The 21,583-nt window shown below is 35.3% G+C and overlaps 2 protein-coding genes across 15 annotated transcripts in view; both read right to left on the reverse strand.

Annotated features, from left to right (window-relative positions):
- The window catches only part of LOC110806318 (pectin acetylesterase 5-like), a 17,894-nt gene extending 13,671 nt beyond the window's left edge, over positions 1 to 4,223 (reverse strand). For all 4 annotated transcript variants that reach the window (XM_088210407.1, XM_088210409.1, XM_088210408.1 and 1 more), the window contains exons 1-3: positions 3,995 to 4,223; positions 3,828 to 3,910; positions 3,594 to 3,720 (exon numbers count right to left, since the gene is read on the reverse strand). In XM_088210407.1, the coding sequence (XP_088066533.1) occupies positions 3,594 to 3,720; positions 3,828 to 3,910; positions 3,995 to 4,223 (439 nt within the window). The remainder of the gene's footprint in view (positions 1 to 3,593; positions 3,721 to 3,827; positions 3,911 to 3,994) is intronic.
- Positions 4,200 to 21,583, reverse strand: part of ALG10 (DIE2/ALG10 family) — a 26,700-nt gene continuing 9,316 nt past the window's right edge. For 2 of the 11 annotated variants that reach the window (XM_088210402.1, XM_088210404.1), the window contains exons 3-12: positions 13,850 to 13,924; positions 13,628 to 13,701; positions 13,436 to 13,524; positions 11,856 to 12,189; positions 10,934 to 11,198; positions 10,628 to 10,765; positions 10,348 to 10,552; positions 10,118 to 10,260; positions 9,775 to 10,030; positions 9,503 to 9,524 (exon numbers count right to left, since the gene is read on the reverse strand). In XM_088210402.1, the coding sequence (XP_088066528.1) occupies positions 9,518 to 9,524; positions 9,775 to 10,030; positions 10,118 to 10,260; positions 10,348 to 10,552; positions 10,628 to 10,765; positions 10,934 to 11,198; positions 11,856 to 12,189; positions 13,436 to 13,524; positions 13,628 to 13,701; positions 13,850 to 13,862 (1,524 nt within the window). In that variant the 5' untranslated portion in view covers positions 13,863 to 13,924 and the 3' untranslated portion in view covers positions 9,503 to 9,517. Of the gene's footprint in view, positions 4,337 to 9,502; positions 9,525 to 9,703; positions 10,031 to 10,117; positions 10,261 to 10,347; positions 10,553 to 10,627; positions 10,766 to 10,933; positions 11,393 to 11,855; positions 12,190 to 13,435; positions 13,525 to 13,627; positions 13,925 to 17,093; positions 17,273 to 21,583 lie in introns of those variants that run through there. The other 9 variants (XM_088210398.1, XM_088210399.1, XM_088210401.1 and 6 more) reach the window with 8 other exon arrangements.

Below are 21,583 nucleotides of genomic sequence, written 5' to 3' on the forward strand. Positions count from 1 at the left end.
TAGGATCATTTGGAAGCACAACTTATAATCTTGAGTCTCAAGAAACTAGAGATACTAAGAATTCAGATCTTCAAGTCGTTAGTCATTACCAACAGTCAAGAGAAATGGAAAAAGACATTCACTACCATTGTACAAGTTTCTCTTAGATGTGAAGAAGAAAGGTTCAAATTAATGTGCAATTAATATGGTTTCTAGGCTTTTTGCTGCTAAGTTAGATCTTAAGATAGAGCCAGATACATACAAATTCTCTAAGATTGTTATAGAGAACAATACCCCTGTCACAATCACTCACAGGTGCAAAAGATCCTACTGAGATGAGAATTTATAAAGATGAAATTGAATTTGATGTTTTATCTATGAAAACCAATAATTTTGTTCTAGCTCATTTAGCCAGATTATACAAGGTGATGATCCTCTCGCACGGAGCGTCTCACGCAAAACATATAATATGAGGAGAAGCTTTAGTCTTCTGCACTTGTTTTATAGGAAGTAAACCAGACTTCGTTCCCCAAAAAATTGTGTCACCAAGAATTTTCCACTTTTATTTATTTTCCAAATGAAGATGACATCTAGATGTGACCGCTTGCTTTACTGACTCCAACAATAAAAGAAGTTTGAGCCACTCATCCACCTCCAGTCATTATGATTGCGAAGAAGAGTTAGTTCACTCAACCACATCACTGTTCCACTCATAACATACCTCTTTGCCTCTTTGTAAGTTGCAAATGAAAAATTTATGGGCAGATGTCTCTCAAAGGTCTAACCATGTACCACAATGACTAGTCCAGAATCTAATCCTACTGTCATTGCCAACTTGGAACCTTATGCAATTCATAATCTGATTCCAGTCTCTGTTGATCCAGCCCCAAAGGCTAAGCCAAAAAGGCACCTCTACCATTCATAGTGGTACACCATTATCCTCGAGCCAAAACTTCACAAGAATGAACTTCTTGTATGGAGCATTAGTAGAGGATCTTTATATTGCTATTTAGCCAGCAATGCCTTGTTAAACTTAGAAATGGACCTAATGCCTAAGCCCCTGTTACACGAGAGGCACTTGATCTTATTCCAAGCAACCAACTGATGTTTCTTTTGATATGTGCTTTCACCCTACTAAAAATTTGCACTTTAAGGACTTGATTGTTTTAGCCACACTGCTCGAAACAGAGAGAAGAGATAAGAAATAGAAGGGGATGTTCAAGAATGCAGATTTTATATGGCTTAATCTCTCCTCCAGGACTTTAGCTAGCTCATTGACTCTAACACCTTTCCTAAAGGGAAAGAAGATAACTTTATCAATATCACGGATAGATGGTTTCACTGTTTTGGTTCAATTGTTCTAGGATATAACCTTGATAACTTGGTTGATTTTGTCTCAATTGTAAGTATGTTTACTGACTTGTAAATCTTTTGTATATGGGTGGTACCCTATTGGCCACAACACATCAATACACTTTCATTTTTAAAAAAAAACACCATTCCCAAAGGGATCATATCTGACTTCCCCCAATTGATATTGAGCCCCAAGCCCGCTTAAAAACAAAGGAGACTATGTCGTAATTCTCGAAGAGCTTCTTCACTTGGTCTCATTAACAAGTTCATAACATCAGCAAAGGTGTGTTAGCTCTATCATCTAATTTCCCCAACCACCCATAAGATAATAAACATATTTCACCTCCCAAGCTCTAATCAGGATGCTAAAAAGCTTTTATAACAAGAGAGAAGAGCAAGAGCGAGAGAGAACCTACCTGTCTCAAACCTCTAGTTCATGCAAGAATTTAGATGGTCCCTCGTTAACAATAGCATCAAAGCAAATGAGGCAGTAGAAAGACAAATTTTTACCAAATCTATCCAGTTGGCCCCAAAGGCATCCTCTCAATTAGATACAACAGAAATGATCAAGAGATGTAATCATATGCTTTCTCAATATCCAATTTGCACAAAATTCATAGTCTCCATTGCTCGTAATAGTTTTGTTTGCCCCTAGGAGATGCACCTAGAATATGTCTACCCCTGATAGATGTGTGCTGAACCTCTCACACCACTGACTTCACAATAATACTCAACGTTTTTGTAAAAACTTTTGCAATCAAGTTGTAGATAATGCAAACCAAACTAATAGATCTGAAATCCTTAAGGTCAACAGTTTTTTCCATTGGGAATGAGTACGAGAAAGGAGGAATTTAACCTTTTCACACATTTAACATTACATAAAATTCATTGAATAACTCCATCACCTCATTACACTTTTTATTTTTTTTTAAAAAAAAAAAAAAAAAACTCCATCACCTCATCCTTAATCACAACCTCAATTCATTGCAAGAAAGCCATAGAAAATGCCTCTGCCCAAGGGTTTTATCCTCATTACAAAAAAAGGGCCTCCTGTACTTCTCAAATTGGAAAAGGAACCTCCAAGAAGCTGCTCTGAAGAGGACTCAGCTGAGAGAAAGAGAACTAAAATCAAGTTGGTATCTTTCTAGACTCTATCATATTGTGCTATGTCAATTGGTACCAAAAAAGAAATTCCTGTGTTCACTATCCAATTTCACAAATCCCAAAAAACCTTAAATCAATCAAGAACGTAAATTCATTTCCATTTAACGATCGAGAAGAAGAACATAACTACGCAGCAAAAATTGGCCTCAACACAAAAGAGTTGGTCACTGTCAGGAGATGGTCATCAATGCTCTAACCATCAGTATCAAAGAAGTCCAATTGGTGCCTCCACCAAGCCCTGATGAATTTCATTGTCGTACACTCACTGCTTGAAGTTGAATTTACTGCTATCTTACAAGACCTGCATTTTCCAGTCATATCAGCAATCACCAATGCCCGATGGAATCAACATCACCACTGCACCTGTTCTGGCTGCTTAAAGTTCAAGCATTTGATGAGAAGCTTAATATCTGTCATAGCTCTGGCATGATTCTGCTCATTCTCCCTTCCCAATGCCTCCAGTTTCTTACCAGTCTTGGTTTATAATCCCATCTGCCATGGTGCCACGAGATGTCCAGACTTCCCAATACCTCTGGTTTAAGGACCAATTAGCAAAGAGACCTAAGTTTAGGACAATTTAGGATCCAATAGGAACACTAAGACTATGCTTGGAAGAAATGAATTATTTTTAAGGAATTTCACTCGGAAATCTACATTTAGTCCAATTTAGGAATAATGAAAAATCTATTGGAAGATGGTGAAAATTAATCTGCAAAAAGATTTTCAAGTGGAATTGAAACATTACATAAATTCCACAAAAATAATTCATTTATTTCATATCATAGCCTAAGATGCAAAGAAAGAAATATAGAGTAACAGAGGAATATAAGAAAGAACGTGCATGAGATTTCCTCACGCTATATTTTACAGGTCATCCAGAGTCTTTTATACTCTATTCTGGTGTTTAATTGATCCACTCGGCTAACTAGCTTACTAATTATTTAATCCTCTCTAGCTAAATAGTACCTAAGCTATTCACTTTATAACTGCAGCCAATACAACCAGCACCCGATACAGCAAAGATAAACTGAAGAAGGTCCTCGAAGTTGTAATGAAAAGGAACGAACATAGAAGTAGGAATAATAGTCCAGGATTACCAGGATTTTCCGAAGGGTGACTACTCAGAATTCCACGAAAGCTAACTTGTTCCATGTAGTTTGATGAGCCTAACGCGGTCATTTTACGCTGAGCACATGATGCCAAAGTGCTGCACCATCCTCCTCCCTAAAATTAAAAAGACAAAAACAAAAATCTGCAAGTTAAAATTAGAAGCTCCACCAGCCACGGAACAACGTAAATACACTATAAAGAAAAAGAAATGAAGTAAAGACCTCAATGTGGAGAATCCAACTATTAGAACCTGATCCAAAGCCTCTCCGAAAATGGTACGCTGGCAAGCTACCGTCTAAGCAAACTGCATCACAACAAATTACAAATCATTTGAAAAGATAATGGCAACAATCCGTTCGCTAAGACGAGAAAAAAATGAATTTAGTACATGCGCCTCTGTCTTCGGCATTGTGCAGCAAAGTCAGGTCGACGAGATTGACAACGTTGGTTGCGGCGGGATTTGAGGACGGGTGAACGCCCGAGTTAGCGACCGTTCGAGAATCAAAAAAGAAAGAGAGAAGGAAGATGATGGAGGTGCATCCAGCGACTGCGATTGCCCAGTCCTTCTTGGTCCACTTCCTCCACCATGTCAGAGCCCGAATCCTAGGGTTTGCCATTGAAGACGGGCAGAGAGTTGACCGAACCGAAACACATGGAAGGAGCAGAGCGTAAGCGTTTTGTCAGAGGTCGTTTGTGGCAGCAAGCACAGTGGCTGAATTGATCTGCAAATCTTGCAAACAGAAAAGTGTTTTGATTTATTTTGAATGAATCCTTTTTCATCTGCAAATCAAGTTTGAGTACTTTGGGAATGTCAATTTAACAGCCATGTAAATTGTTTTATGACTGACAGTTTGATAATTTTTCTTATATTTTAAAATAAATTATTAATTACCAAAAAAAAAAAAAAAAAAGCTCTTGAATTCAAAATTTTAACTAATACTCTGAAACCAATTTGAATAAATATATCCAAGCTTTTGTATTACTCTTTGAAAGGAGAGATGGACTATACTTTTCAATAAATATATTTATTAATATAATTCATTACAAATATTGTATATACAATGAATTATATCATTTTATCATAAAATATTAAAATAATATAAATATTTAAATTTTATATTAAACGCGATATTTTTATCATTTCAAAACTAAAATAATATTTTAAAAAATTATAACTTCATTAATTCGTTGTTAACTCACATAATATCATGACTAAAATTTATCTAAATATAAAAAATAAAAGTTAGTTTTATAAAAAAATAAATAAATATATTTAAAAAATAAGAATTATAAAAAAATTCTAAAAAATAGAAAAAAAATATCATATGTTAGATATAATCTAGTTCTTTTATCAACATAAAAATCACTTGTTTTTACTATATTTTTGGTCTTGAACACCAAAAGAAAGTAAGGTATTAAGTCTATACTATCCGGTAACGACATAAAGTTTTACAGGTGAAGCTCTTTGCATTTTTTCTGTTGGGAAAAATTAATTTTTAAAGCATGTACAATCACATTAAAGTAAAACCAGAAAAAAAAAGAATATAAATTTTTTACATGTTTTATCAATGTGTCTATATTTCCAGACAATATCAACAAAAAAGAATTATATTATATAATATGAGAGTACATCACTAATATGTTAGCAAACTTATATATAGAGAAACTAACAGAGTTCTTCACAAATAAAAACGCTATACAATATATATCAAATAATTTTTAAGATAAATATAGAAAAAATCTAAATAAATTACTCTCAAAATATATATAAAAATCGTTAAAATTCAAAACACATTAATAAATCTTCCAATTGGCTTGAATTTCCTCTATCATCATTGAATTTCCTCTATCATCAAAGCAGCTAACTATCTTACCTAAACTTGTTATTTGATCCCTAAATATAGTGACATCTGCCATCAAGTTCTTCACACAACATTAATCATCTGAACTACCTGGTTCTTGCAAATCAATCGGTCTCGCAACTGACAAGTTATATGCAACCATATTCTCATACCTCTGTGGTCATCTGATCTGTCTTTTCTCTCTGCCTGTTATAATACTATATGGTTGTTGTTAATCAGGTGAACTGATGCGGAATCTAAGACCATTGCTTAAATCTTAAAACTTTTCAATCGGTTTAGAATATAATTTAGATTACAAGTAAAAATGAATTTGTTCAATCACCTAAATGAAAGAAGTTAAATAGAACCCAAGAAAGATAAATAATATCCCTTGAGCCCAATCCAAACAAACACAAAAAAACAATTGAAATAGGAAATCAAAATTAAAATATAAGTGATAAGAATTGTATTCCAAATCAACATCTTATGCATAAAGTAAAAAGAAAGTCAAAACACTCTTGACTCAATTCTGAAATATTTTATTACAACTTTTGATGTCCACAGAGAAGAGTTCATTTGATATTTATAGCCAAAGAAATCAATTATAAATTACAACACAATAACTACAATTGTAACTCTCACAATAACTAGGCTAATTATGTGATAATTACAATTGTAACTCCAACAATAACTAGGTTAATTATAAACATGTAATTGTTATGTAACTCCTTATAACTCCAATCTTCTTAACCAACACTACTAATTGTTTGTAGCACCATATAGTTATGGGCTCATTCTTGTAATAACACTAATACAAGACTTAAGCCCAAATTAGTTACACTTTGACTATATAGGCTTAATTAACTCAAACTAAAATAAAACAATCTAAAATACTTAAAACAACTCAACTAATCCAGCTCATACACAAGACTTATGCATCTATTATCAATAAGACTCAAACAAGCCCAAATTATTCCAAATCATTTAAATCCAATTAAAATTACGAATTTGAACTGTTCAAAAAGCTCATATTTGAACTTTCTACAATTGGCCAGTCCATCATCTACATGTTTTTGAGTGAAAACTTGGAACAACTCTTTAAGTTTCTTTGCCTTTGATCTTATTACTGATCCGCTGAAACTTTACATATTTGGAACTCTATTTGTATTTACATCATTTGAAATTTGCTCCAAGTCACATTTTGATGCTCTTTGAGTATCTTGAGTGTTTTTAACTTTGTTTGCATCATGCACTATCAACTTCTTGATTAAGATCATGCACTTCATTGTCCGAATCATTGGACTGAACTTCTAATTCTGCTTGTTTTCTGACACTGTGATCTGATTCTGATATTATCTTCCTCTTTTGACTGTCTAATGAAGCAGACTTATTAAATGTCACATATCATTGATAATCAACCCTAGAGACTTGGGATCACTACACCACAACCTGTAGGCTTTCTCTCTATATGCATACCCCAGAAATATGCACTTCTTTGCCTTCGGCTCAAGCTTACTATCCCTAACATAAGCATAACCAAGATAACCAAACACTCTCAATTGAGAGTAATTAGCATGTGACCCAGACCATATCTCAAAAAGAGTCTTACTCTCAATAGATGTGGATGGAGATATATTAACTAAGAAACTAACACTATTCACAACTTCAGCCCAAAATTTCTATCTCACACTTGAATGAGACAACATGTTTCGTGTCATATCATAAAGTGTTTTATTCATGCGTTCTGCAATATCATTCTGTTGTAGTGTCCCAACACAAGTGCAGTGTCTCACTATACTTTCCGTATTACAGAAGTCATCAAACTCATGATTGCAAAATTCTAATCCATTGTCAGTCCTAAGACACTTGATCTTCCTCTCTATCTGCTTCTCAATCATGATATTCCATCTGATAAATGTTGAAAATGCATCTTTTTTGAATTTCAGAAAATACATTCATACCTTACTAAAATAATCATCAATCAATGTCATAAAGTATCTGACACTACTCTTAGAGGAAACTCTGTATAGATCCCATAAGTTAGAATAAACATAATCCAACTTACCTCTGGTCTACTTGTCAAATACACAGTGTTCACAAAAACTCAAAAGTCCTTCTTTATACCTATTCAACAAACTTTACTTGCTCAAAACAAATCACCCATTGTCACTCATATGACCCAAACGTAGATACCACAACTGATTCTGATTACTGTTCTCTGATGCTACAACAGCTTCCCCCTGAAACTACATTTGCCTAAAAAACATATAATATAGATTTTAAATTGTTTTTCATGAGTATCTTGGAGTCTTTACACACTTTAAGAGTACAATTCTATGCATGATAAACCCTGAGTCGCCAATGTAAAAAGAGAAATTAGATTCCTCTTCATATGAGAAACATGCTAACACTCAATAATTCGGATGATATCATCAAACATTTTTAATATGATATTACCAATCCCAGCTATAAATAATGAATTATCATCTCTCATATATACAGTACTATTCATCTGCTTGTAAGTAGCAAACCAATGTCATTGTAGACATGTGGAATATAGCACTAAAATAAAAAATTTATGAGTTCTTTCAATTATTCGAATTCACATATAGAACTACCCCAACACTGTTGTTATTACTATCATCAGAATTATCTTTGTCGACTATATTAGCATAACTCTCATGCTCCTTTCCTCTCTTCAGTATAGGACAATCTCTCCTAAAGTAACCATTCTCCCCACACTCAAAACAGTTTCCCTTTTTATCTCTAAATTTTGATTTACTCATTCTCCGTCTTTTTCCTTCTGTTCTATACTTAGTAAAAAAAATTTGTAACTCTTTCAAGTTTAGTACATTACTAACATCATCTAATGAAATATTAGCTTCCCCATACAGTAAAATATCAACAAAAGTCTCATAAAAAGATGCTAGTGAAGACAGAACAATTAATGTTTGATCATCATTTTCAATCTTAATATCTATGTTATTCAGGTCCATAATTAAAGAATTAAACTCGTCAAGATGTTGTTAAATGAATATTCACTCATTCTGAAATTGTACAGCTTTTTCGTCAGATAAAAGCGGTTCGTCAGCGATTTTATAGAGTAAAAATTTTCTAATTTTTTCAACACACCTGAAGCTGAAATTTCTTCAACAATCTCTCGCAGAACATTGTTATTGATACTCATAAAAATCGCACATAAGACTTTATTATGCATACTTGCCTTTTCTGACTCTCTCATAACCTCAGTATATCTTTCTTTAATTGGCCCCCCTCCCCTCCCCCCACAAACCTTGTAGTATCAGGGACAATTTCATTTTAATCTTCCATAAACTGAAATTCGTATCACCATCAAACTTCTCTATCTCATATTTTGTGAATGTCATCTCGAATCCCTAGAAGAGAGTCACCACTGCATAGAAAACTGTCGAACGCATCCACTGAAACATAGCACACGCCTTCATGCACCACCACATGCTCCTCCACATGCAGCCGCCGATCGCCTCTTTCCGTTGCTGAAAAACATCAAAACACGCACAGAAACATGCAACTCGACGAATTTAGCACGAATATGATGAAAACGCGCCGAAAACACACCGGAAACACTGTAAATCAGGCCTCGTGCGAATTGGGTGTCGCCGCGCTGGTTTGTCTTATCCAGCGCATGTTCTCCTTCTCTAGCTTTGGTTTCGCGCATAGACAGGGCCAGACGTCGCGGATCCGCCTTCAATTTCTCTTCTCCGACCCTCCTCTTCGAGCAAGTTGGTTTTCTTCGTGTGAGCCGCCGCACGTCCGAGCTTCTCCCTTTCAAGTCTGATTTCGCCGATCGCAGGTCGCCACTCGCACAACCAACTTTCTCCCTTATCAATCTGGTGGAATGGATCTGAGCACGAACCATTTTGTCTGTTCAAGTCACGTCGTCTGTCGTTTCGACCTCTCTACATGGTTCACCTTCTTCAGGTAATCAAGACAAAAACCAAATTTATTTTATTTTTTTTCTCACTGACTGATATGTTTTTTCTCTCTAACTCAGCTGAAACTCGAGCTCTGATACCATTTGTTCGGAAATATTAATCCCTAAAGCATGCACAATCACACTAAAGTAAAAATTAAAAAAAAAACATAAATATTTTACGTGCTTCAGCAGTGTGTCTACATTCACGGATAAAACCGACAAGTGAACTAGTAGAGTTCTTCACAAATAAAAACTCTATAAGATGTACATCAAATATTTTTTAAAATAAATACAAAAAAAATCCAAATAAATTATTTTTAAAATATAGATAAATATCGTCAAAATTTAAAATATATCAACATTCTCATTTACCATATAAACCTTTGGACTCCAAGCTCATGGCTCCAATGGAACGGCCGATACAAGAACATCATCATTGTGAACGCATTAACTACTATATATAGAATCCCTATTAGCAACCAACTTCTGTAACTATTTATATCATAATGAAGCACGGACAAAAAGAAGGGTATGGTGTAGTATCTGAACTCAATGAGCGGTGCAGGAACAAGAACAGCAACATTTGCAAGGAAAAAAACCAAGACCCAAACTTTCCTTCGAGTTTTTCCTGGAAATGGAATAAAACAATCATGCCTTATTTTAAATTTGGCAAACCAGACAGGAAGTGATATGATAGCTAAAGAAATATACTAACCTAATAAATTAAGGATTGAAAACCAAGAATAAACATAGAGTGGAACAAAAAGGTACTTCCTTGATTGATCAGCATTGATGACCTTCCTCCAGAGATAAAAAGTATAGTGCCGATTGTCGGCAAGAAGATAGGGATGAGCTATGCTGCGGAAAGATACATGAAATATGTTATGGAACAGTAATATAAGTGCCAAAAACATATTGTAGATTGTTTAAGCATAAAACTTCAACCTGAAAAAATGCACAGCAAGGAAACCAGCAATAAGAGCAATCACGCATAGGAGCAAACTATTAGGCCTGTTTTTCCAGAATGATCGAAACAGATCTCTGGCCTGAATTATATTAAAGTGTAAAGGAGCCACAGCAAGAGCAGAAACCAGACCAAAATACATTATCTGTGCAAAATGTGGAGAAACCACATGAGCTTCTTTTGCACCTGCAATATTAACAAGCTAAATAAAAAAATCGAACTTTTACAAGCTGAATCAGAAAAAAATAAGAGGATTCGTACCAAGAACTATGCCTCCATTCCAAATAACAAAACCAGCAAAGGCCATTAATACAATAAAAAAGGGGCCAAATGTGAGCAAAAGCTCCCACTTCATACGCCATGACGTCAAAATAACAGCCAGAATCTCATCAAACAAACCTGTATTTTCATCAAGAAAGAAACATTAGGTTGCATACAAAGTATGCATTCGATGAACAATCAATTATGGTAACCTAGTCCGCCCAAAGTCCATAAGTACTGAAAGCTAGAATAAAATGAACCGTCTAATTTAGAAATAAAAGCTCAGTTAGCCATGCAAAAGGAAACCTGGTTTTGGTGCCATTGATACAGAAATTGCACGGGGCCTAGCACGTTTATGAATATCTGCATTGCCATTAGACTTTCTTTTTCTCAGATTTGAGCTCATAATAACACTGTTTTTGGGATTTATTTGATTGGTTTTCTCAATTGACTCATCATCCTTCATGCTATCCCTCTGATGGCCCAAAGAAATATTTATGACCTTGGTGCACAAAACAAAAAGCATCCATATAATATTTGTTTGCCTAATGAAAACGGCCAGGGCTCCAAGCTGCACAGGACAGAGGAAAGGAGTCACCAAAGTCGACATCATAATTGGAGTAGAAAAAATATGCACGATTATTCCAATAACTTTCTCCTGAAACTGATGGATGTTGCCACTAAGTAACATGAACTGGAGCACTCCATTGCCCATATAAACCTGAAACTCAATATGTTGATCCTGTCTGCTGCCTGATTCAATTTCTGGCATTGATTTGTAACTCTTCAGTAGAGTTATGAAAATGATAAAGTTACAGATCATAAAAGAAATGAACATTAATGCAGATTACATGAGGAAAGAGACAAAAAGTAAAGAGGTGAAAAACTAATTCTTAAAAAAGGGGAAAAAATGCATTTGGTATATATCATTGTAGAAGTTGACACATCTAACAAAGTTCAGGACCAGTCACCAGTGGGCTTTAGTGATCGAAAATTTGACGACTATTCCACTCAAGGATATAGATCTCCCAATATATTCCTTGCAATTTTTTTTTCTCACACAAAAGGGCCATAAATGCACATTAGACAGAGCAAGAGAAAATCAGTAAAATCAAACGCACCAGATAGCTAATGAGGCAAGAGATATAGGTAACAACAAAATTTTTCGAAGTAACACAGGGAGATTCAAAATTTAAAATCTAGAAGGTAAAATAAGCTGATTTCTTACCAATGCACTGAATTTGTATTTCTTCTTCAAACATGCTAGGTACATAGCAAGAACTGCAGTTAGCGATGCAACATCTGTGTAGTAAAGAAAAGTGAAAAACCAGTGAAGAGGGTACATTGCTGTGATCACTGCAATAAATGTTGCTTTCTTATCACTGAGAACTGGTCTTAAGTGGGTAATGATCTCAAAAACAAGAACACTGCATAACACTACCAAGATACTGTTTGTAAAGCGAAGCATAGCAGGGGAGCATGCTTCTGAAAATGATGATGCTGCTTGTAGAAAAAACATGCCTGGAAACAAAGTAGCAACATAGGCCAGCGAAAGGTAGTACCTGCAAAAGTTTTAATTGCATAGATCAACTTTCCTTTGTTAAACATTAAATAATTGCTCCGATAGGGTTGACTTCGTGCCTAAAGTTAGAAGGATTTCAGCAATCACTATACTAACATGGTCACACCCAAGATTGTCAGTAATATGGATCTCATTAAAAATCAATTAACACACTATACTGCCAGGATAAGAACTCTATCACCCGTTTGAGCTATGTACAGAGGGTTGCAAATATCTCCATAATTCATGAGAGCTGATTCAATTTTTAAGATCTACGATTTGTTTGAAACAAATGAACTTTGACAAAATTTACGGAATCCATTTATGAATCTTAGTTTTTATACTTAAAAAATTGTCCTAAACATTATATTTAATTCCAAATAAATTCGGAATAGCATAGAAATGAGGAATTTTAAAAATAAACTGTGGTCTGAAAGAAAAGTAATTACAAATCATAAGAAAGTACTTTGAAGTACATACAAAACTACCAAAAAGCCAAAAGATAGAATGCATTACCCAAAAATACGATTTGTTTGAAACAAATGAACTTTGACAAAATTTACGGAATCCATTTATGAATCTTAGTTTTTATACTTAAAGAATTGTCCTAAACATTATATTTAATTCCAAATAAATTCGGAATAGCATAGAAATGAGGAATTTTAAAAATAAACTGTGGTCTGAAAGAAAAGTAATTACAAATCATAAGAAAGTACTTTGAAGTACATGCAAAACTACCAAAAAGCCAAAAGATAGAATGCATTACCCAAAAATACAATGAATTTCATAAAATATTTTTAAGTCCACATTTTATTCAAAATAGAAGAATTCATATAAACAGGTTCCTTGTGAAAGTCATTAATAAATTGAATAAATACAAATCTCTATTTGTCCCAAATATAGACTTAGTAATACAGTAAATTCATACATCTAAGCTCCATCTTTAACAATAAATCATTTTTGTGAGTTCTTTACCCTCAACAAAAAGAAAAATATTGACATATTTAAGGTAGAATTGAAGGAGAACAACATGAAGATACCTAAGGTAGCAACAAATTCAAGTTTTCATGGTAAATCAACAAATCAATGCACGGGTTCCTATCATGTATCAAGAGAATAGAATACCGAGAAGGAAACCACATTCAAAAGTTTAAGTTTGAGTAAGTAACTATAAGATGAGGAAGCAGAACTGATCCAAAATAGGGAAAAAAAGAGGGAGCAAATTGAAAAGAGGTAAAACAGCATACAGGCCAGGTGGAGTAGTAATCATCGGATTCCAACTACTGAAATTTCCTTGGCAATATTGTTGAGCCTGCGGTACATGGAATATCTCATCCTGCAGTTTTATATGTAAAATTTGTCAGCAATTATGACAAGTAAAGCAAATATTAACAAGAAAAAGAGAACTTGAAGAAAGAAAATAAGTTTTGAAGAATTACCATATAAGGCTCAGGAACAGTGCGGTTGACGAGGATTGATATGGGAACTACCCACAGGATCACAACAGCAGCAACTGCCAGTTTACCCATCACTCTCACAGTACAATAATCAAATAATACAACTATTTCTCGTCCCTATCTCCCTCTGCCCCTCTACAGTTTCTGCTAGAGTAGGAGCACCACTTTGCTACGCTCCACTAAGATGCAGGAGAGGAAACTTACAAGTGATGGCCATGGTATTTGGATTGTTCTTTGCAACAAGGTGCAGCTAATGGAGCAAATTCATGCTTTAAACTCCTGGTTTTCCATTAAAAAGGGAAGAAATAATAAATGGATGTACAGCAAAATGTTGTGTTTAAGCAAGAGGGAGATGATGACTTCTTATTAATTTTTTACAGTTTAAGATATTAAAGAAACTATTTCTTGGATGCTTGTAGATTTAGAAAAAAATAAGGGAAAATACCAAAGAAAGAAAAATAGAGAGAAATTGTTTTTCATTGTTGTATTGGACAGATACAGAATACATTAGAGGCTAGATTCAGGTCCAAAGGGGGATACAGTTAGTTGGTACTTTATTTGAGGACCTATCCTATGGCTAATTAATTCAGACTTCAATTCTTCACTTATATCACCTGATTTTTGATAAAGAAGAAATGAAAACCTGAAGAACTTGTAATAATAACAAAATTGGAGGCCCTTTAGCAGGAAGTAAGCCATGTAAAGAACACAATTCAGTAACATGACATTACTGATAAAACACTGAAGTTTTGAGAATGGAAAATTTCTCTTCTACTTATCTTATTTCCTTCACCATAAGGTGCTTATTTATAGGAAAGGAATACAACCAATTCCTAACAGCTTTATGGGGGGAAAAGAATAACAATATACGGGTATCGGGCACACCTTAACCATTTGATGATTCCTTCCACTAGGCAAACAGAAATTAAACAAAATTCTCTTCTATGATTTTCTACACTCCCTTTCAATCTAGTTTACATATATGTTAAGTAAACCTAAATTGGATACAATATCATCAAAGTTCCCTTTTGGTATAGCTTTTGTTAGGATGTCTGCAATTTGTTGACTGGTTGGAATGTGCATAAGATTTATAGTTTCATCTTCTATTTTTTCCTTGATGAAGTGTCGATCAATTTCTACATGTTTGGTTCGGTCATGATGTACTAGATTCTTAACCATGCTAATGGTTGATCGGTTGTCATACCATACTTTCATAGGAGTGTTAACAGAAGCTTTCAGTTCTAATAATATTCTCCTCAACCACATTTCTTCACATATTCCATAAGTGAGTGCCCAAAATTTAGAATCTGCGCTGCTACAAGATACCACTGACTGTTTCTTGCTGCGCCAAGTGACCAAGCTTCCCCAGACATAGGTACAGTATCCTGTCTGTTATTGACCCTGCTCAATCGGCATCAATGAAGATTTCAACATCCCTATTCATTGCCTTTTTTAAGACCAATCATTGACCCGGAGTCATCTTTAAGTATCTCATAATTTCATATACAACCTTCCTGTGTTTCTCAGTTGGTTGATTCATGAATTGACTTAGTATACTAATTACAAAATTGATGTCGGGTCTTGTATGTGCCAAATAAATGAGTTTGCTTACAAGGCTTTGATACCTCTCTTTATCAATTGTCTTATCACTGACCTTGGACCCTACTTTTACGGTTGGATCCATAGGTGTGTCTGCAGGTTTACTTCCGAGCATCCTTGTCTCCTTCAGGAGTTCTAAAACATATTTCCGTTGTGATACTGAAATTCCCTTTTTAGATCAAGCTACCTCCATACTAAAGAAGTACTTGAGCATTCTAAGATCTTTAATTTCAAATTCTTTAGTCAAAAACTCTTTAAGCTTCTGAATTTTCTCAATATGGTCCCCTGCCAGAATGATGTCATCCACATAAACAATCAAAATAGCTTTTTTACTTGAGATACAGTACTTGACAAACAGTGTGTAATCTGATTAACATTGTTCATACCCTACTCGTTTCATTGCCTTTGTGAATCTGTCAAACCATGCCCTTGGGGATTGTTTAAGACCATAAAGTGACTTTTTTGAGTTTGTACATTTTATCAGAATTGTTTGTTAGTTCAAATCCTAATGGGACGTTCATGTATATTTCTTCTTCTAGATCACCATTAAGAAAAGCATTCTTCACATCTAGCTGACAAAGTGGTCAATCAAGATTTGAAGCAAGTGAAAGTAATATCCGAATTGTATTGTGTTTGGTTACTGGAGGAAATATCTCTTGATAGCCTATCCCATAGAACTTAGTAAAGCCTTTGGCTACCAGGCGAGTTTTATACCAATTCACACTTCCATCCAAATTGTATTTAATTGTAAAGACCCACTTGCATCCCACCTGATGCTTTTCTAGAGGCAAATTTATTAACTACCATGTTCCATTCTTCTCAAGTGGTCTAATTTTATCATGGATGGCTGTTCTCCATTCTGGTTCTTGGAAGGCTTCATGGATCGTTTTTAACTCTGGGGAACTACTATCTAACTTGCTCACAAATGCATGATGTTTCGAAAACTTGTCAAATGAGATATAGTCCTGTATAGGATGTTTGGTGCATGTTCGAGTTCCTTTTCTTAAAATAATAAGCAGTTCAGTGTCAGTATTAGTAGCAAGGACAGAGATCTCATTATCTGTTGATTTCTGGACATCTGGAGTAGGAATTGATTCATGTCAAGACTTGGTCGATTCAGGCACTTTCCCTTCTTAAACCTTATTCCTTCTAATGTAGACATGTAACTCATTAATTGCAGGTAACGTGTTTTCAGTTACTGCCACTGGCTCAGGCTCTTTGTGTGTGCTTCAGGTAAAGTATTAGGTTCAAACTCTAGAGAATGTGCATTTGGTGAACTCTGTGGATAAAGAGAGGGTATACTCACATCCCACAATTGATATTCTTGAGTAAAGTCCTCCCCCTGAATATCAGATGTGGGGTAAAAAGATTAGTTTTCAAACAATGTGACATCCATTATGTTATAGAATCGACGGGTATCCGGAAAAAGGCATTTGTATCTTTTTTTATTAGAAGAGTACCCAACAAAGCTACATTTGAGAGTTTTTAGGTCAAGCTTCCCCCTGATGTGTGCATGAATATGAACATATGCTGAGCAACCAAAAACTTTAAGTGAGAGAGTGTTTAAGATATGAGATTCAGGAAAATTTTGTAGGAGGAAGTTATAGGGTGACTGAAAATGAAGATACGGGAGGGTATTTGGTTTATTAAGTATGTAGTACTGAGTATTGTCTCTCCCCAAAAGTATTTAGGACATGAGTAGTAAATATGATTGATCAAGTAACCTCAAGAACATGTTTGTTTTTTCTTTCAACTATGTCATTTTGCTGTGGAGTATATACACAAAAGCTTTAATGGATAATACCATATTCAGTAAAGTATTTTCTGAGAGTGGTTTCGAAGTACTCACATGCTTTATCAGACTTCAACACTTGTATGTTGGTATGAAACTGAGTTTGAAGCATAGTGTTGAATTTCTGAAATATGGGTCCAACTTCAGATTTTTCTCTCATGAGAAATACCCAGGTAATTCTCGTATGATCATCAATAAAGGATACAAATCACCTAGTTCCGGTAATGTTTGTGACCCTGAAAAATCCTCATACATCGCTATGAATTAATGCAAATGGTTTTGAAAGTTTGTATGATAGACTAAGAAACGAGCTTCGAATATGTTTAGAGAATTGACATACTTTACGCTGAAATAAAAAAGAATTCTTATTCTTGAACAACAAAGGGAACAATTTTTTTAAGTATAAGAAATTTGGGTGTCCTAGTCGATAATGTCACAACATGATATCATGGTCATTATTTGAATGACTTACAGAAACAGAGTTTGCACATTCTGCATTGTGAGTTTGTCTTCTAGAGGTGTCGGCTTGAAGAAGGTACAGCCCTGAATTCATCCTAGCATTGCTAATTGTCCTCCCTGAATCCAAATTCTAAAATTCACATACATTAGAGACAAATTTAGCAGCACAATTTAGATCTCCAGAAAAATTACAATCCAAATTTGAGATATATAAAACAAAATAAAGAGTCAAATATGGTGACAAAACAACAAAACCCATTCATGCCACTTTAGAGATGGACCCGTCAGCAATTCTAATCGTGAACCCTTCCTTACACGAGTTGTACTGCTGGAGCAGTGAAGCACCACCCGTCATGTGATCGGATGCCCCGAAGTCCACAATCTAAACTTGCCTTTTTGCAGAGCAAGCTGATAGACCAAGGGGAATTTTACCTTTATGTGCTACTGAAGCACTGATGAGATGATTCTTCTGAGAAAGCATTCTTTGGAGAGCGTCCATCTGTTCTGGATTAAATGGCAACTTTCTGCAGTTGTCAATAGAGTATCTTCAGAGGTTGCATGATTCCCTAGGTGGTCGTTGGGGTTTTTAGACTTGAAGGGTTTTCTGTCACTAGGTCTTCCATGAAGTTTCCAGCATTTTTCGTGTATGTGACCGAGTTTCCCGCAGTGGTCATACCACGGTCATCCCCTCTTCCCACGAGAATCCAGTGTTCTGTTTGTAAGCGCATAAGCGTTTTTTATTAGGTAAGTGGATTGCGTGTCTCCCATCATCACTTTCTTTCGGCTTTCTTCCCGCCGAATCTCGAAAAACACTTCGCGGATGCTTGGTAGCGATTTGATTCCCAATACCCGTCCTCGCACTTCATCCAGGTTTTTGTTTAATCCCATTAGAAACTTGAAAATTCGCTTCTGCTCAATAATCGATTTGAAGAGTTTGGCATCTTCGGGACAGCTCCAACGATGTTCTTCAAACACGTCAAGTTGCTGTCAGCTGCGAGTTAGAGTATTGTAATACTGAGTTATGTTTAACTCATTTTGTTGCAGGTCGTGAAGGCTGGATTCAATTTCGAAGATAGCAGAGGTATTCTCCTTAGTATAGTAGAATTCCTGATACGCTTCCCAAATTTCATGCGCGGTCTCATAGAGGAGAAAATTCTCTCCAATTTCGGGCGTCATCGAGTTTACTAACCATGACATAACCATGCTGTTTTCGTTTTTCCATGTTCGGGCATTCGGATCATTAGTAGGTGGAGGTACGATTTCACCAGTGAGGTATTTATCTCGGCCCTTGCCCCGGATGAACAGCAGTACTGATGATGACCACTAGAGATAGTCGTTGTCGTTTAGTTTGTGTCCGGTAATGAATGACGAAAACTGTTCAACCAAACCATGGTTGATGGGTGCGAGAAGATAGGAACCCAAGGAAACTTCGGATGAAGAAGACGATAGCTCACCCGTGGATCTGTGACTTCGGCTTAGTAGGGGTGAAACTCCTGAATCATAATTGATCTGATACCATGAAGTTTTGATAATGGAAAAATTCTCTTCTACTTATCTTATTTCCTTCACCATGAAGTACTTATTTATAAGAAATGAATACAACCAATTCCTAACAGCTTTATGGGGGAAAGGAATAACAATATATGGTTACCGGACACACCTTAACCATTTGATGATTCCTCCCACTAGGCAAACAGAAATTAAACCAAATTCTTTTTTATGATTTTCTACAAAAACTCATACAAATAGAAAGACAGAGAACATCGAGAGTCCAACATAAAAGCATTGGATACTCATATTAGATTGAATTCCAAGGGAAAATTCTGCATTATAAAATAGTTGTAAAGGTGGCTTTTCTATTTTTTTCTTGATCCAAATTGATGGTGCATAAGCATAGTACCAGTTTACTATTTAAGAATCATATCATTTAGATTATTTTTATGTTTCCTAAATTACTTATATTTTGCTTCCCTATCTTTATTATGAGCTATATTTCTAACCTTATTAGTATTAGAATTTCTTACTTCGACCTTACTTGGGAAAAGATTACTTAGCATTCTTTAAATACCTTTATAATTTCCTTTAAGATCATTATATAGTTATCAATGATTTTTTAAAAAAAAAGTTGATATATTATACATAGGCAAAGAGTTTAGAATCAATTATTCTTGATTGTATCAAAAGGAAATTCAATGCCCTCAAAATAACTTTTTGTTTCTTTTCTTCTCAATAACCCATAAAGTAATCGGAAATATAAGGCCTAAATTCTTATTGCAATGCTTATTCTCATGTCTCTCCGTGCACAAATCTTCCCGCTTATCGAACTAGCCATTATTGAATTAATCCTCATAGACTATATATCATAAACCAAACTCGATAAAAAAAACATATAAAAGAGGAAACTCCAAGACACATGATTATATGCCTTCTCCATGTCAAACTTGCAAATGACCCCTTCAGCATTTCTTAGTAAACTACCTACCATTTTATTCATGACCAGTAGTGCTACATGTGAAATTTGTTTGTCTCGACAAATGCATGTTAACACTATGCTACTACCCTTCCTAGGACCTTGCAGAATCTCCTCGCCATAACCTTTGCTATGAGCTTACATACACAGCCCACAAGACCAATAGGTTAGAAGTCCCTTATCTTTGGACCCCTTGCAGACTTTGGACTGAATAATAGGAAAGCAAAGGTAAGATGGGAAACAAAGGATCCATTTTCATAAAATTCTTTAAAAAGCATAGCGACATCATCCTTCATTACTGTCCACTTGTACTGGATAAAACACATCTTGAAACCATCCAAAATAGGGGCTTTATTGCTTTTGCATGACAAGAGGGCATTAAAAATCTCCATCCCTGTGAAAGAAGATTCCAGCCAAACCTCTCCTACTCCTCCAATGTATTAAAGTCTAAGTCATCTAATGTAGGTCTCCATGGTACATTATCCGAGAACGAGTCCTCAAAAGCTCTTTCACTTCTCCCTCAACTCCTCATTCCCTCTAATAATTTGGCCATTAATCTACATCTCCTCCACGTGATTACATCTTTATGGGGACTAGCTATGCTGTGGAAAATGTTGGTATTCCTACCCCCTTCTTTAATCATGGCTCTTACTTTGTGTCTCCATGCAATCTCTTCCATTGTAAACAAATTTGCCACTTTGAGACAAATGTTGGCTCTCCTTTCATCTTATATTGATATTCTACCTTCCCCTCCCAGTCTATCAGTTTCTCTTAGAAGACATCTCCTCCTCAATGTCTCTACCCCAAATTTGACTTTGTTCCACTATTTGATCATTGTTTTAATATGCACTGATCTTTTTCAACCATGTAACTAGTATGGCCTTCCACCCTAGTCTCATCCCACCATTTCCTTAATTTTATCTTGGAGCCCAGAGCTTTGAACCATTTACTTCCAAAACTGAGGGGAGACAATCCCCATTTAATACTACTTAATTCTAAGCATATGGGGAAGTGATCCAAAATGCTGGTGGTAGCAATTTTTTATCATTCTCTTGCAATTGAGATTGGAAAAAGGTTGAAAAAACGAATCAGTCAATTATGGTGAAACACAAGTTATTCCTAGAGCTTGGCCAAGTCCATCTACCTCTAGATAATGTTTAGATCCATTAATGGTAGTCTTTGTATATGCATGATGACAAAATGGATGAACAAAGAAAAGTAAGATAGATGCTCATGCCATTATCTTTGTAACCTAGGACATACAAACATAGCCACGAAAAAGAGGCTACATGAGCCCAAACTCTATACTCAATTGGTTGAGAACTTCAGTTAAGAAGCTTAAAATGCACAAGCTTCAAATCAAGTACCATTAAAATGGAGCAAAGAAGAAGACCTGGTTATGCAGAACGTTAAGGTCTGTTCATTCAACACTCAAACCAAGGTACGAATCATGTTTAACTCTCTAATAAAAACATTTGCAAACAAGCTTTGAAGAAACTGTTTTCACTGAAAATAGTGGGAACCTATTGAATGTCGATGAGGGAAAATTAGCATTCAGAAGCAGCAATCCTGGTATAAACCCCTAAAATGGATTTCGAACCTCAGCTAGGCCTTAGTA

This window comes from Carica papaya, chromosome 8 (genome assembly GCF_054855325.1).
Source record: "Carica papaya isolate Zhongbai chromosome 8, ASM5485532v1, whole genome shotgun sequence".
NCBI classification, from domain to species: domain Eukaryota; kingdom Viridiplantae; phylum Streptophyta; class Magnoliopsida; order Brassicales; family Caricaceae; genus Carica; species Carica papaya.